This window comes from Lactuca sativa, chromosome 9 (assembly GCF_002870075.4).
Source record: "Lactuca sativa cultivar Salinas chromosome 9, Lsat_Salinas_v11, whole genome shotgun sequence".
Taxonomy (NCBI): Eukaryota; Viridiplantae; Streptophyta; class Magnoliopsida; order Asterales; family Asteraceae; genus Lactuca; species Lactuca sativa.
The window spans coordinates 106,237,000-106,250,201 of NC_056631.2; the positions used below are offsets into that span (position 1 = coordinate 106,237,000).

The window sequence follows — 13,202 nt, forward strand, 5'->3', positions numbered from 1 at the left end:
AGGTTGCTTAAATGGGGCCTAAACTCTCAATATTATGGTTTGCCCTCCAACCTAGTATGCCTTGCGTACTTGCATCACCCCACACCTTTTTTTAATGAACTACGCCATGCGTACGCCCCAAGTATGCATGTAGTAAGGTCTAATTTGCAACAATTTAATAGTTCTTGGTCTAAAAGGAAAATACTTGATGTCTGGGTGTTACACATTAACTAAGAGGTGAGTCTTCTCACTGTAGTTGTGGGTCGAAGGCACCAATGTCAACCCACTGAATTGTGTTAAGTAGGTTGCTAGTTATCTTTGTGACTCTTGCATGTATGATTGGGTTGAAAGAAACCCCAGTCGAGATACTGCTGGTCAACCAATTAATGTGACTCGTGAGGTACAACAATTATTAGGAAACAATCGAGTTAGGGCCGTAGCTATGAGTGCTACAGATGGTCTAACGAGAGGGATGGACGTAATTGATACGGGAGCTCCACTAAGTGTTCCGGTCGGTGGAGCGACTCTCGGACGAATTTTCAACGTGCTTGGCGAGCCTGTTGATAATTTAGGTCCTGTAGATACTAGTACAACATTTCCTATTCATAGATCTGCGCCTGCCTTTATACAGTTAGATACAAAATTATCTATTTTTGAAACCGGAATTAAAGTAGTAGATCTTTTAGCCCCTTATCGCCGTGGAGGAAAAATCGGACTATTCGGGGGATCCCATTATTATATGTTGCGTTGAAAGAAACCTCAAGGCTGGGCCTATGATTGTATGTTGTGTTGAAATATACCCCAGGGCTAGGCCCATGATTGTATGTTAGGTTGGAAGATACCCCAAGGATGGGCCCAACTGTATGTATGTTATGTGGTACTTTAAGGAACTCACTAAGCTTTGTGTTTACAGTATATGTTTATGGTTTCAGGTACTTCCGATACGAAATGGAAGATCCTAACAAAACGACATAGCATCCCCCTTCATGATTCTGCACTTATGATTATTTTTACTATGATGACTTTCACCTTTTGTATCGTGCTTGACTTTGAGATATGTGATGTATGGAATTAATAGTTTTAAAATGAAAAAAAAAATTATCACTGTTTTTGGGATGTTACAAATTTTTAATTTTTATTTATTTTAATTAGATTAATAATAAAATAGTTAAAAGAAATTAAAACCAATTATTTAAGGACATATTCGTCATTTCAAATAAGATATGAACTACAACCACAAAAATATTAACTATAGGACAAAAAGCTCATAAGATATCAAAAGTTTGACCATTAATATACCACCTTTTTTAGACCAATTTCATAGAATTTTAACAACCATAAAGATAATTTTTTAAATTTTATAGTTTGTAACTTTGTATGGACTATAATTTAAATAGCTGTAACATGAGGGTCAAAGTGAAAACTCGAGAAGAACTTCTATTTCTCCGTCTTTGTCTAACTTGTAAATTCAACCAGAGTCGTCAACAAATACACGCACGCAGCCACGTTTTCTCCTCCTCCCCTATAACTATTACACCCACTGCCTCTTCTCTTCAACCTTTTCCTTCTCTGGTTAGTTTCAAGCACAAAATCAAACCACCCTTTCAAAAATTTCAAACATAATCTCCCAGTTTCACCAATTCAAATTTCAAAATTTCACATATAAAATGCTCTCGTTGCCACCGACTAATTAATTCCTTGTTTCTTTCCATCACCTTTTCTGTAAATTAACTTTCCGGCGACATGGTTTCAACACAAGGCGTGGGTGTTATAGGCGGACCAACCGAGAAAACCCAACGCCTACGGTGGTGGCGCGTGCACGATAATGGCGGCGTTTCATCTACTCTCTCTTTTCTGTTTGTATCGTTTATGGTGTTCAGTTCAATTGGGTTTTTGTATACGTATACGATGTACAAGAGCCCTAATTATTCAGTGGGTTGTGAAGAAGACAGTGAAGGTTCGTGGTCAATTGGAGTTTTCTACGGCGATTCGCCGTTTTCGCTTAAACCCATTGAAACTGTAAGTGATTTGAAATTCGAAATTTGATTGAAATTTGAAATTGGGTTTTTGATTTACGAATTGGGTTTTGATTTTCAGATGAATGTTTGGAAGAACACAAGTGCAGCATGGCCGGTGGCTAACCCGATTGTTACTTGTGGTTCGGTTACTGATTCTGGGTTTCCGAGTAACTTTGTTGCCGATCCTTTTCTCTATGTTCAGGTACAGTTTTGGCTTCTTTTTTTGTTTTAATTTTTTCTAAATAACTACACAAAAATGGCGATTTTGGTTAAGGATTGGATTAATCCTTGAGGAAAGGGAAAGCATTTGATTCGAATTTTTTTTTGTTGTTTTATGAAATTGTTAAGTTGTTCAAGCATCTTACTTTGAACAATAATGGATAAATTACTAGTTGTTTGAGTTTGACTGCTTTTACACTTTGCCGATTGAAAATGGATAATATTTCTACATTTTTTCTCTTCTATTTTCTGTTTATTAATTATTCTGATTCTGATGTTTGTTTTCTTGTAATGATGAAATTTTTGTTATGTGTTATTTTCGTGGAAGATAATTATGGGAAGACTCCAAAGAATTGTTGTGGGTTTGACCGTCAATTTTTTTTTTTTTCAATTTCTGATGATTAAATTATCATGTTTTTATGACCATTTGAAAAAAATATATTCTTTCCGTCACCTCGTTTGGAAAACAGCAAAATCTAGAAGCATAAATTAATAAATTATTATAAATGAATTTAATTATCTTGACTATTAACTTTTATATTGATTATAATACTAATTCAGGAGTAAAATCTGTAACAAATATCAATACAAATATACAATAGTTTAATCATTATAAGGATAAATAATAAATACCAATAAATTATTATAAAGTAATATTATGAGTCCAGCTCATTTTCTGTATTCTCTCGTGTGTTACCTTTTTGAATTATTATTTATGTTAACAATTAATATTTCTCTTATTAAAATCAAATGAAAATTCTATCCCTATATATAATATGATTATATAATTACGAAAAAAAACAGTTAGTTTGACCATTGAAGTCAACCTATGTTTCAGGGAGATGTATTGTACTTGTTCTTCGAAACCAAGAATTCAATCACCATGCAAGGTGACATCGGAGTCGCTAAAAGCGTCGATAATGGAGCTTCTTGGGAACAGCTGGGAGTCGTTTTAGATGAAGAATGGCATCTCTCATATCCATACGTATTCAACTACAATGATCAAGTACGATTTCTACAACCACAAAAGCTAAAATCTCCATTGTTTTCTTCGTTAATCACTAACATTATCATATATTTTATACAGATCTACATGATGCCAGAAGGAAGTAAAAAGGGCGACCTTCGTCTTTATCGAGCTGTTAACTTCCCATTAAAATGGGAACTCGAAAAAGTCATCTTGAAAAGACCTTTAATCGATTCATTCATCATAAAATACGAATCAAGATATTACCTTTTCGGGTCGGATCATACCCGAGTCTCTACAAAAAAGAATGGTGAACTTGAAATATGGTATAGCAACTCGCCACTCGGGCCATGGAAACCGCATAAAAAAAACCCGGTTTACAACACCGATAAAGAAACCGGGGCCCGAAATGGAGGTCGACCCTTTGTTTACAACAAAAATGTCTACCGATTAGGTCAAGATGATGGTGAAACATATGGGAAACGTGTTCGTGTTTTCAAAATCGAAGTTTTAACCCCATATAATTACCAAGAAGTGGAAGTGGAATTCGGGCTTCCGAAACCGACAAAAGAACGAAACGCGTGGAACGGGGCCCGGTCCCACCATCTGGACACGCAGCAGTTACCATCCGGTCAATGGATCGCAGTGTCCGATGGGGACCGGACCGCATCCGGGGACATGTCCCATCGGTTCATTATCGGGTCATTGTTGTTATTAGCCACGGGCGTCCTTGTGTTAATCATGGGTATGTTGCTAGGGTTTGTTCGGTGTATTGTCCCACTTAGTTGGTGCCCGCATAATATCAAGAAACGAACCGATGCATTTTTCGTTTGGGAAAGATCGAGTCATTTATCCTCTAGGGTACGACAGTATTGCACGCGGTTAAACCGAATGACCGCGGTTCTTCGGTGTAAGATGAACCCTAAAACGAGTCTTGGACGGTTCGCGTTTCTTGTTATTTTAATCGGTTCGATCGTGTTAATGTGTGTCGGGCTTGGGTACATATACGGTGGAAGTGGGGCCCGAGAGCCGTATTCAGTCGACCACCATTATTCCCAATTTACCCTTTTAGCCATGACCTACGATGCGAGATTATGGAACTTAAAATGGTACATCCAACATTACTCTCGGTGTTCCTCTGTTCGTGAAATTGTGGTGATTTGGAACAAAGGGACGCCTCCGGACGTAACCGACTTCGACTCAGCGGTCCCGGTTAGGATCCGAGTCGAGTCAAAGAACTCGTTAAACAACCGTTTCAAACTCGATCCGTTGATTAAAACCAAAGCGGTCCTCGAGCTAGATGATGACATCATGATGAGTTGCGACTATATTGAACGCGGTTTCAAAGTCTGGAGACAGAACCCAGACCGTTTAGTCGGGTTCTATCCGCGTCTGGTCAACGGGCCTGGCCCGTTGACCTACCGCGCAGAGAAACATGCGCGGAAGTTTAACGGTTATAACATGATTTTGACCGGGGCGGCGTTTATGGATCACCGGGCAGCGTTCGGGCGGTATTGGAGTGAAGAAGCACGGGCCGGGCGGGAGGCGGTAGACGAGCTTTTTAATTGTGAGGATGTTTTGATGAACTTCTTGTACGCGAATGCTACGTCTTCGGGTCCCACCGTTGAATACGTGAAACCCTCTTGGAGTTTTGACACATCAAAATTTTCAGGGGTTGCTATTAGTGAAAATACACAATCGCATTATCGGGTGAGAAGCAAGTGTTTGGAAAAGTTTACAGAGTTGTATGGTGGGTTATCGGAAAAAGTGGAGTTCAAGAGGCGGAAGGATGGGTGGGATATGTAGCACCACCACCTTTGCTGCCGATGTCATGTACATTATTCAGATTTGAATATGAATATGTTGTGTGTTAGTTTAAGTTTTGAAACCACCGGAAATGTTAACCGGAAAAAGTGTTAGTTCAAGTTTAGAACAGCCGGAAATGTTGACCGGAAAAAGTTAGTTGGTGGGTTTTTTATTGGTTGTTTTGTTGGTGTGTTTTTGGGGTGATAAGTAAAATATGTACATTTTGTTCTAAGATAAAGTTTTGATTTGACTGCCAACGTGAGGAAGAAAGATTTTTTTTATGTATAACATAGGATAAATCGAAAAATTGATGTCATTGGACAAATGGAATGTGGTACAAGTACGAGGTTGTTTGATGTTGATGTGATTGTAACAGGAATATGTTTCATATTTGCGGCGTGTGTCTGTAGATCAAGTAGATATTTGTGGTCCTTTGGGTATAATCGAATCAAAAAATATGTTTTGGTTTGATGTTCTTTTGATTTAATTTTGAGTAGAAGTGGAAAAGACATGTTAACTAATTTATTGGTTCTGTTATTTGGTTTGTTAATTAACTGCTTTTCAAACTATTAAATATATTTAATATAGTAGCTCATTGTAATTAAAGTTTTAAGTTTTGATGTTGTTATTAAGACACCTTTTAGACACCCTATATATATCTTTACTAAAAGTCAATTAATATGTAATTATTTTTAATCATCTTTTTCAATAAACAATATAATTTTAACCAATAAAAATACCTTAAAAATTATATAGGATGTCTAAATGGTAAAATAAGATGTATATATAGCCTTTTTTTTTTTTTTTTTTTTTTTTTTTTTTTTTTTTTTTGTGGAACAAGCTAGAATTTTATTGACCAAACAAGGCAAGATGCCAAGCTGGGAAGAAACACCAAACAGGAGAAAAAAAACAGTTTACAAGATGGTGAATGGGTTACAACACCATTTCACCCAATCTCCATTTCCCATTTTGCCCCTATGTTTTACCCATCCGAACACCAATGAGATCACGTTATCAGCTGTTTTAGCCGGTTTTGAAGAAGTGTTCTTAAATACTATGTCATTCCTTGCCCACCAAATACACCAAATAGTACCATAAATAACACTTAGGAAGATTTTTTTTTCTTTGGCATGTTCCCTTATTTAGAAGCAAAATCAAGTAATTCAACCACTGAGGCGAATTTTTGAGGCTCAATGTCCATATAGCCAACCTCTTAAGTTTTCATACACATTGTAAATTGGGAAAAGAGCATATTATGGTCAGATTAATAAAAGGAAACAATCAAATTCAAGATCTCCATGAGTTTCAATGATTATTCCATTTTATTTTATTTTTTCCAAAATTTTGTCAATATTGTATATTTCATAGGGAAAGCCCAAAAAAAGAATCATTAAACTATGTAGTGTTTTTCTTTTCAACGCAACTCACTCTTCTTTTAAAAGCAACCATTTTATTTAAATTTTGTCGGATCAACTTTTTAAGTAGGTTGCTAGATAACTTTTTATTTATCACCACTTGATTTGACAATATTTAATGAAAATATGAAAAAGTGTTGACTAACACGATGACTTGAGCTGGAGTTTATTTCCATAAAGGAAACAAAGAGCTAGGTTTTAAATCCAAATAAAGGAAACAAAAGAGTTAGGTTTTGAATCCAATCGACTCAATTTATGACAACTTTAATATTTTTATTTATAAATCAATTATAAGAACTAGAACTGCAGAATAAAAAAATAGCATCTAGAGTTTTAAAATTGTCATAGCACCCACCAAGTAGTCATCACAATTCACAATTGCTTCCATAGCCGTGTAATTTCCTATTGAGTAAATTACACGAATGGTCCCTATGGTTTGGGGTAATTTGTGCTCTTGATCCCTAACTTATTTTTTTAACTCAGAAGGTCGCTACTATTTGTTTTTGCTACGTATTTGGTCCCTGTCTTATCTAAAAATACTATTATTTAAATAAGGAAAAATGGTAGGGGTAGGTAAGGTAAGGTGAGGGGGTGGGGTGGGGTTGGGGTGTATTTATTTAAATAATTTAAAAAGTCAAGGGAAAAATAGTCTTTTTAGATAAGACATGGACTAAACGCGTAATAAAAACAAACAAAAGGGACCTTCCGAGTTAAAAAAAAAATAGTTAGGGACCAAACGTGCAAATTATCCTAAACCATAGTGACCATTCGTGTAATTTACTCTTTCCTATTTGTAGACATGTGTAAATCGCCAATTCCAACTTAGATATGTAATGTCCATCCACTTGAAGATTGCATTAGAGTTTCTTTTTGCAATCTCATATTTGATGAACAAATGACATGAAGACTTCGGGCATGTTTGGTATGAAGTTTTAGGAAGCGTTTGAGAGCTTCTAGCTTTTAGCTTTTGACAAAACGCTCTAGTTTAAACAAAAAGCTTCGTTTGGCAGTACGAGCGTTTAACTTTTAGTTTTAACAAAACGCTCCGATTCTAAAAGCTACTTCATGTAGCATTTAACAAAACGCTCCTGAGCTTTTCAAATCAATTTACATAATTACCCTTAAAAATATATTTATATATTTATTTATTTTTAATCAATTGTCCTTTTATATAATTTTATATATTTCAAAACCTTCCAGCTACTTTTGTCAAACATTCATATAACAAATAAAAACTATAGTTTCCCGCTGCCAGCTACCTGCTACACGCTACCAACTTACCGCTACCCGCTTCCAGTTAACAGCTACTTTTGCCAAACACGTCATTCCACATGATTCCCACACCTAGAACACATAATAGAAGGAATATCCACACCATCGTTAACCAGATTATGTCTAGTTGGCAGACAATCTATCATTATATATATAGAACGATAAAATATAAAGAAATTTTATTTGATGTTATCTAAAAAAAATTAATAAGAAAACATTTGATACTTCATATGGTTTCATTGCTAAAAGCTATGTCAAATATGAAATGACCACTAGATAATGCATGATTTTGACAAATTTTTATCATTCATATTTTTTATTCTTATCATCTTCCTACACTTAAAATTGTGACATTTATCGTATTTAATAAATTTAATAATTTTTTATTATACTTATCATTAACTAAAAATAATAGAAGAATAAGCTCAAAAAAAATAAAAAGGTGTTTTCTCTTTTCCGTTGGCCTCAACTAGTTATACCACTTAACTCACGAACTCAAACTTCCTACTATAGTTTTGTTTAAGTGTCTTTTTATTTTTGCATGAATTACATAAGAATTGTTAAACATGATTATTTTTGTAGTTTAACTCATTAAAATTTAATTTTTTAATGAAAGCTATATATATATATATATATATATATATATATATATATGAGAAATTAAATATCCTTCTATCTTTTATTCCTACGTATCATCCTACCAAATTAAATGGTGACATGTATAACATTTAGTACTCATTTAATGAGATTTAAAGATATTTTATGATACTAATATGACATATGTTATTATTTAAATGGATAGGGAGATTTATAGGAATAAAAGCTAGGATGATATTTAATTTCTCTCTCTCTCTCTCTCTCTCTCTCTCTCTCTCTCTTTATATATATATATATATATATATATATATATATATATATATATATATATATATATATATATATATATATATATATATATATATATATATATATATATATATATATCGATCGACCACTTTGATCCATCATTCAACCAAATCAGAATATTTAGGTCATGTTTGGCGCGCCACAGCTAGCTTATTTTTCGAGCTTTTTTATGTTGTCGTGTTTGGTAAGCCAAAAAGTAATGCTACCTTAAAAGCTAGATTTTTGAAAAGTTACTTAGACTAGCTTTTTAGTGGTTTTTTAAAAAAATTTCAAATACACCCCTTAATTAATTATAGAAACACATACTCTTACATGTCATTTTATGTAATTTTATTTGTTTCAGCTAGATTTTCAGCTAGTTTTACCAAACGTTATTTTTTATCAACTAGTTTTTTATTTATCAGCTAGCTTTTCAGCTAGTACGCCAAACAAAAAATCAACCACAAATCTAGCTTTTTAAAGACATTAAACTTTATTTTGGAACAGTCCAACAACTTGATGTGAATTAAAGATTTTTGTGTTTGTTTTCAATGAATTTAATTCCCTTTTTAATAATAATATTTCATTTTACTCCCGGATTGTAGTTTAACTTTAAATCTTTATTATTTGTTAACTAACTAATTTCTTTTAATAAATATTAAATAATAGTTTTAGCTTTTTCGTGACATTGTGTTTCTATAAATATACTAGGTACGTTTGAAGGGCCGTGCTAAGCACGACCCAAGACCGGTCCAAATGTAAAGGTTACTAATAAATTCAAATAATACTCTTAATAAAAAAGTACAACCTTGTAGTTGTGTATGTGTTCCAAAGCACAATTGTTATAAAAAAAATTATAAGTATAATGTTTTAATGGAATGGAATAAAAGTACAATAGGGTTATTGCGGTATAAATGAAAACAAACACCAACTTTTTTTTTTGAAAGAGAAAATGTGCGCACTTAACCAACAAACGCCAACTTGTCGACTTTCCAAATGACCATCACTTACAATATCATAACAACCTCCTATAAGATACTTGTAGAAGTATTTGTTTGACTATTTAATATAAACACCCAAAACGATTTTACCTTTTCAGTGTTCTCCAAATCACACCTTTGACTACGGTGGGCTTTGACCTTTGAAACCTTGTTGGTTTCTTGAGGATGATCTACACAATACTGCATGTGATCCTTCAGTTTGGACCTGATCATGTAATATGGGAATTTATAAACACATACTAACATACACTAATTAATAAATATAAGAGTGCCAATTATTTTGAAGCTTCTTTTCTATACAAACCAAAGCTTTAGTAGTCTAAAGCACAATTGCAGGGCTCATTTTTTAGGATAAAAGCATAGCAAAATTTGACAACTATTAACAGTAATTATAGGTTATCTAATTTGAATTGTGTGTTAAAGCCAACCCATGTTACCCGGTTAACATTAAAGATTTGAGTGACGGGTTCTTCATGGATGTGAAATTAACGAAAAACGCATCATTGCAAAAGTAAAACTCATCGAGTTAGACAAACAAGTAGATGACTTTTATTGATAAACCAAACTTTAAATTATTTATAATCTTTCTTGTAGAGAGTTGTAATTAACAAAATATAATTTTCGTTTAATCTGATCCACTACATTTACTTCAATCATAATACCCATGATGTACAAGTTCATTTATATTTGAATCATACATTATGGACTTATATAGTTATAAAAGTATATTTTCCAAACTCCAAGACATACTAAGCCATCCATATTCCCATTATGCACGAAAACAATGTCCAAAAGCTCATCTACAAATGGAAGTATGATGCTATAACAAACATATAGTAATGAAAGTACATCGCTATTTATTGCATATTCAGAAAAAAAGATTGTTGATTTATTCAAGTAATAAGGAGAAATAGAAAATTACCTTAATATATTATAGACAAATATTGTTAATGAGTATGAGACTTAGTGTCACCATAGAAGGATAGACCTACAAAAGATGGTTATACCAAGACTCCAACACCGATGACCTGAATGTTCATTCTTATTGATTAGAACTTAATAAGTATAAAAATCATAAAAAATGAAATAATATGATGTTCGAAAAGCTAAAGATTAATTTATGAATTGTTAGTATGTATTTTGACTAACTCAGACGCTACCAAAGTCCGAAAGTTGTATTATTTCTATTAGAAAATCCTCTTTAACTAAAGGAAGTAATATAATCTTTCTTTTTTTTCTTAATAGACTTGATGCATAAAGTTATACATGAATGATTCTTTTTAAGTTAATGAAGATGGAACTACTTAATACAGAAAATCAGGGAAGAGGCTTTCCTCATTAAGTTTTAACTATTTTCACAAATTTGTTGTCATTTACTATTTTCACATATTTTCTGTTATGTTTTTTAAACACTGTTCATCCATTCAAATTTTTATCTTCACAACATAAAGGAAAAAAAAAAAGAATCAGCACCTTAGAATAAGATAATTATAATGGTAAATAACAACTACATACTATAAAATGAAATCAATACCTTCTTTATCTTAGGCCTAGAAAACTGCTTGATGATGATCCAGGCCTGCAAAAAACATTGAAAATGAAGGAGCCAGTGAGTTCCTGTAATTAAGCATAAAACATAGTTCCATATTAACCTTTTGACTTTTCATGTAATTTCAGTATGAGCTTAGATGATTACCAGATTGTTAATGTTAGCCCCCAACAACAAGAAAGAGGAAATTTACCTGAGGTTACCAATAAAAAACTAAAAAATAAACAAACGAATCTGAGTGCATCTTCATCCCTTGTTCATATGGTGGAGTCCGTTCACACACACACACACACACACACACACAAAAAAAAAAAAAAAAAAAAAAAAAACCCATTTCGAATAACTGAAAGTAAACATAAAAAAATTGAAGATGTTGCGTTGTGTTAAGCCATAGAATTAGAAGATAACAATTATGAAGATGCTCTATCGTCTTAAATCATAGTAGAAAAAGAAAGAAATAAGGTAAAATGGCTTACCTATTAATCTTCAACCTGGATGGTTTTATTGAATAGCTTTAATTTTGAACTTCCATCTTCAATTTCAAGTTTGTTGGGTTTCTTTTTTAAGCTTGGGTTCGTGTTCTCTGATGGTGTAAGAAATCCCCCATTGTTTAACTACAGTTAAAAATCAATAGGACAACGAACAGTTGGAGAAAAAGGGAACCTTCCTGAAAATTGCCAAATAAGAAGAGTTGGGTGTCAATAGAAGTAGGCCAGAGAGAGATAGAGAAAGAGTTCGAGTTAAGTGGAGAGAAAAAGAAGATGAAGATAACAGAGTGTTCAAGATTTGCATGCATCAGGCTCTTCTTTGAGACAAAGCGGTGGGCATAGAGAATTACGAACAATTGTCCTCTCTATGAAACATGGTGGTCTTCAAACCGAAAGGAGACGATCGCTAAGCTCAGCCAGTGTCTTCTAACCTGAAGGTATGTTAAACAAAAATACCCTCTAAAATTCCAATACAAGATGATTTATCCTTATCGGAACCAATCTTATGCAAAAAATGGTAATAAAAATCTACAAATTACCAAACAAATAGTTTAACCTGAGTGTGAAGTAGAGATAGAAGAAACTTGAATGTACTTATTGGAGCAAACAGAGTTGTTTTGGTTATGGTAGATTGTAATGAATCATAGAACTCTACTTTGTCCGAAGATGAGAGAGGATAGAAATTTAGGGCTCAGATTGTGGTGAATGATGGAACCCTAGGTGGAGAAAACAAAGGGAAAATGTGGATTGGAGGTGATGGTGCACTCGGGGAGAATGAAAAAGAGACGGAGAGGCCGAGAGGGAGAAGGAAAGAATAAGACGAATGTTGGGAAATGGGAACGATAAGCGGTAGCTGATGTATAATAGCGTGGCACATACTCCTATTCAGTGGAATCGTACTAATTCATCTGTGGACTATCCAAGAGAGAAAAATAGAGCGGCAACCCATCCATCAGGATCCGACCCGGAAGAAAGCAACTTTTATTAATACCCATAAATTCCATAGAAATCCATCAAAAATCCAGAAAAATCCCGTCATATTCCACACTCATCCACCTCACCCCATTTTGCTCCGTTCTTAAGGCATAGGCCTTACTTATATATATAAGATATGTTATGCCTAGTATTTTATGTGTCTCCGTGCTGTAATATATTTCTTTTGTTTCATTTAACTATCAAAATTTTCATATTATAATATATTATTTTAATTAAATGTTTTGTCATATAATATTTCATTTTAAAATATTGATGTCTGTATAAAAATAACAAACTATTGAAAAATGTTTTCTAAAATAATCAATGATTGAAGATTGTTTAAGTTAATTGGTTTGTGTTTCATAAAGTTGGTTGAAAATTGACATGTTAAAACAAAAAGCTAAAGATGAGGTGGATGGTTGTGGATGCTCTAATACTATAGGTTAATATGGTTAATATTTTTATTAAAGTTTTGTTCCTTTATTGAAAATTTTGAGATTAAACTTTGACGTTGTTCCACTTAAGCCAAAGCCAATAAAGAGTGACAAATTTTTGAGATTAAACATTGACGTTGTTTCACTTAAGCCAAAGCCAATAAAGAGTGACAATTTTATATTGCTTCCACTTT

At 33.3% G+C, this 13,202-nt stretch overlaps 1 protein-coding gene and 1 long non-coding RNA gene across 5 annotated transcripts; one reads left to right on the forward strand and one right to left on the reverse strand.

Moving 5' to 3' along the window:
• Positions 1–1,396: 1,396 nt before the first annotated feature.
• Positions 1,397–5,246, forward strand: LOC111905567 (glucosamine inositolphosphorylceramide transferase 1). The gene is made up of 4 exons (XM_023901258.3): positions 1,397–1,998; positions 2,077–2,199; positions 3,055–3,222; positions 3,304–5,246. The coding sequence occupies exons 1-4, from the start codon at positions 1,723–1,725 to the stop codon at positions 4,987–4,989; spliced, it is 2,253 nt and encodes a 750-aa protein (XP_023757026.1). The 5' UTR covers positions 1,397–1,722; the 3' UTR covers positions 4,990–5,246.
• Positions 5,247–9,523: 4,277 nt separating this feature from the next.
• On the reverse strand, positions 9,524–12,660 carry LOC111905566 (uncharacterized). Of its 4 annotated transcripts, XR_002854943.3 has the most exons (6): positions 12,156–12,659; positions 11,588–12,030; positions 11,259–11,304; positions 11,097–11,141; positions 10,485–10,590; positions 9,524–9,767 (listed from the first exon to the last, which is right to left on the reverse strand). It is a non-coding gene; the product is annotated as an uncharacterized LOC111905566 (long non-coding RNA). The 4 variants fall into 4 exon arrangements; XR_002854939.3 differs by having other exon boundaries at positions 11,097–11,304; positions 12,156–12,660; XR_006186866.2 differs by lacking the exon at positions 11,259–11,304 and having other exon boundaries at positions 12,139–12,657.
• Between the last annotated feature and the right edge of the window lie 542 nt (positions 12,661–13,202).

What these genes read in the sequence shown, in the direction of transcription:
- LOC111905567 (XM_023901258.3), top strand. Translation starts at nt 1,723, where the DNA reads ATGGTTTCAACACAAGGCGTGGGTGTTATAGGCGGACCAACCGAGAAA. An exon ending in ATCCTTTTCTCTATGTTCAG is followed by an intron (nt 2,200 to 3,054) that starts GTACAGTTTTGG and finishes CCTATGTTTCAG; the next exon opens with GGAGATGTATTGTACTTGTT. An exon ending in TATTCAACTACAATGATCAA is followed by an intron (nt 3,223 to 3,303) that starts GTACGATTTCTA and finishes TATTTTATACAG; the next exon opens with ATCTACATGATGCCAGAAGG.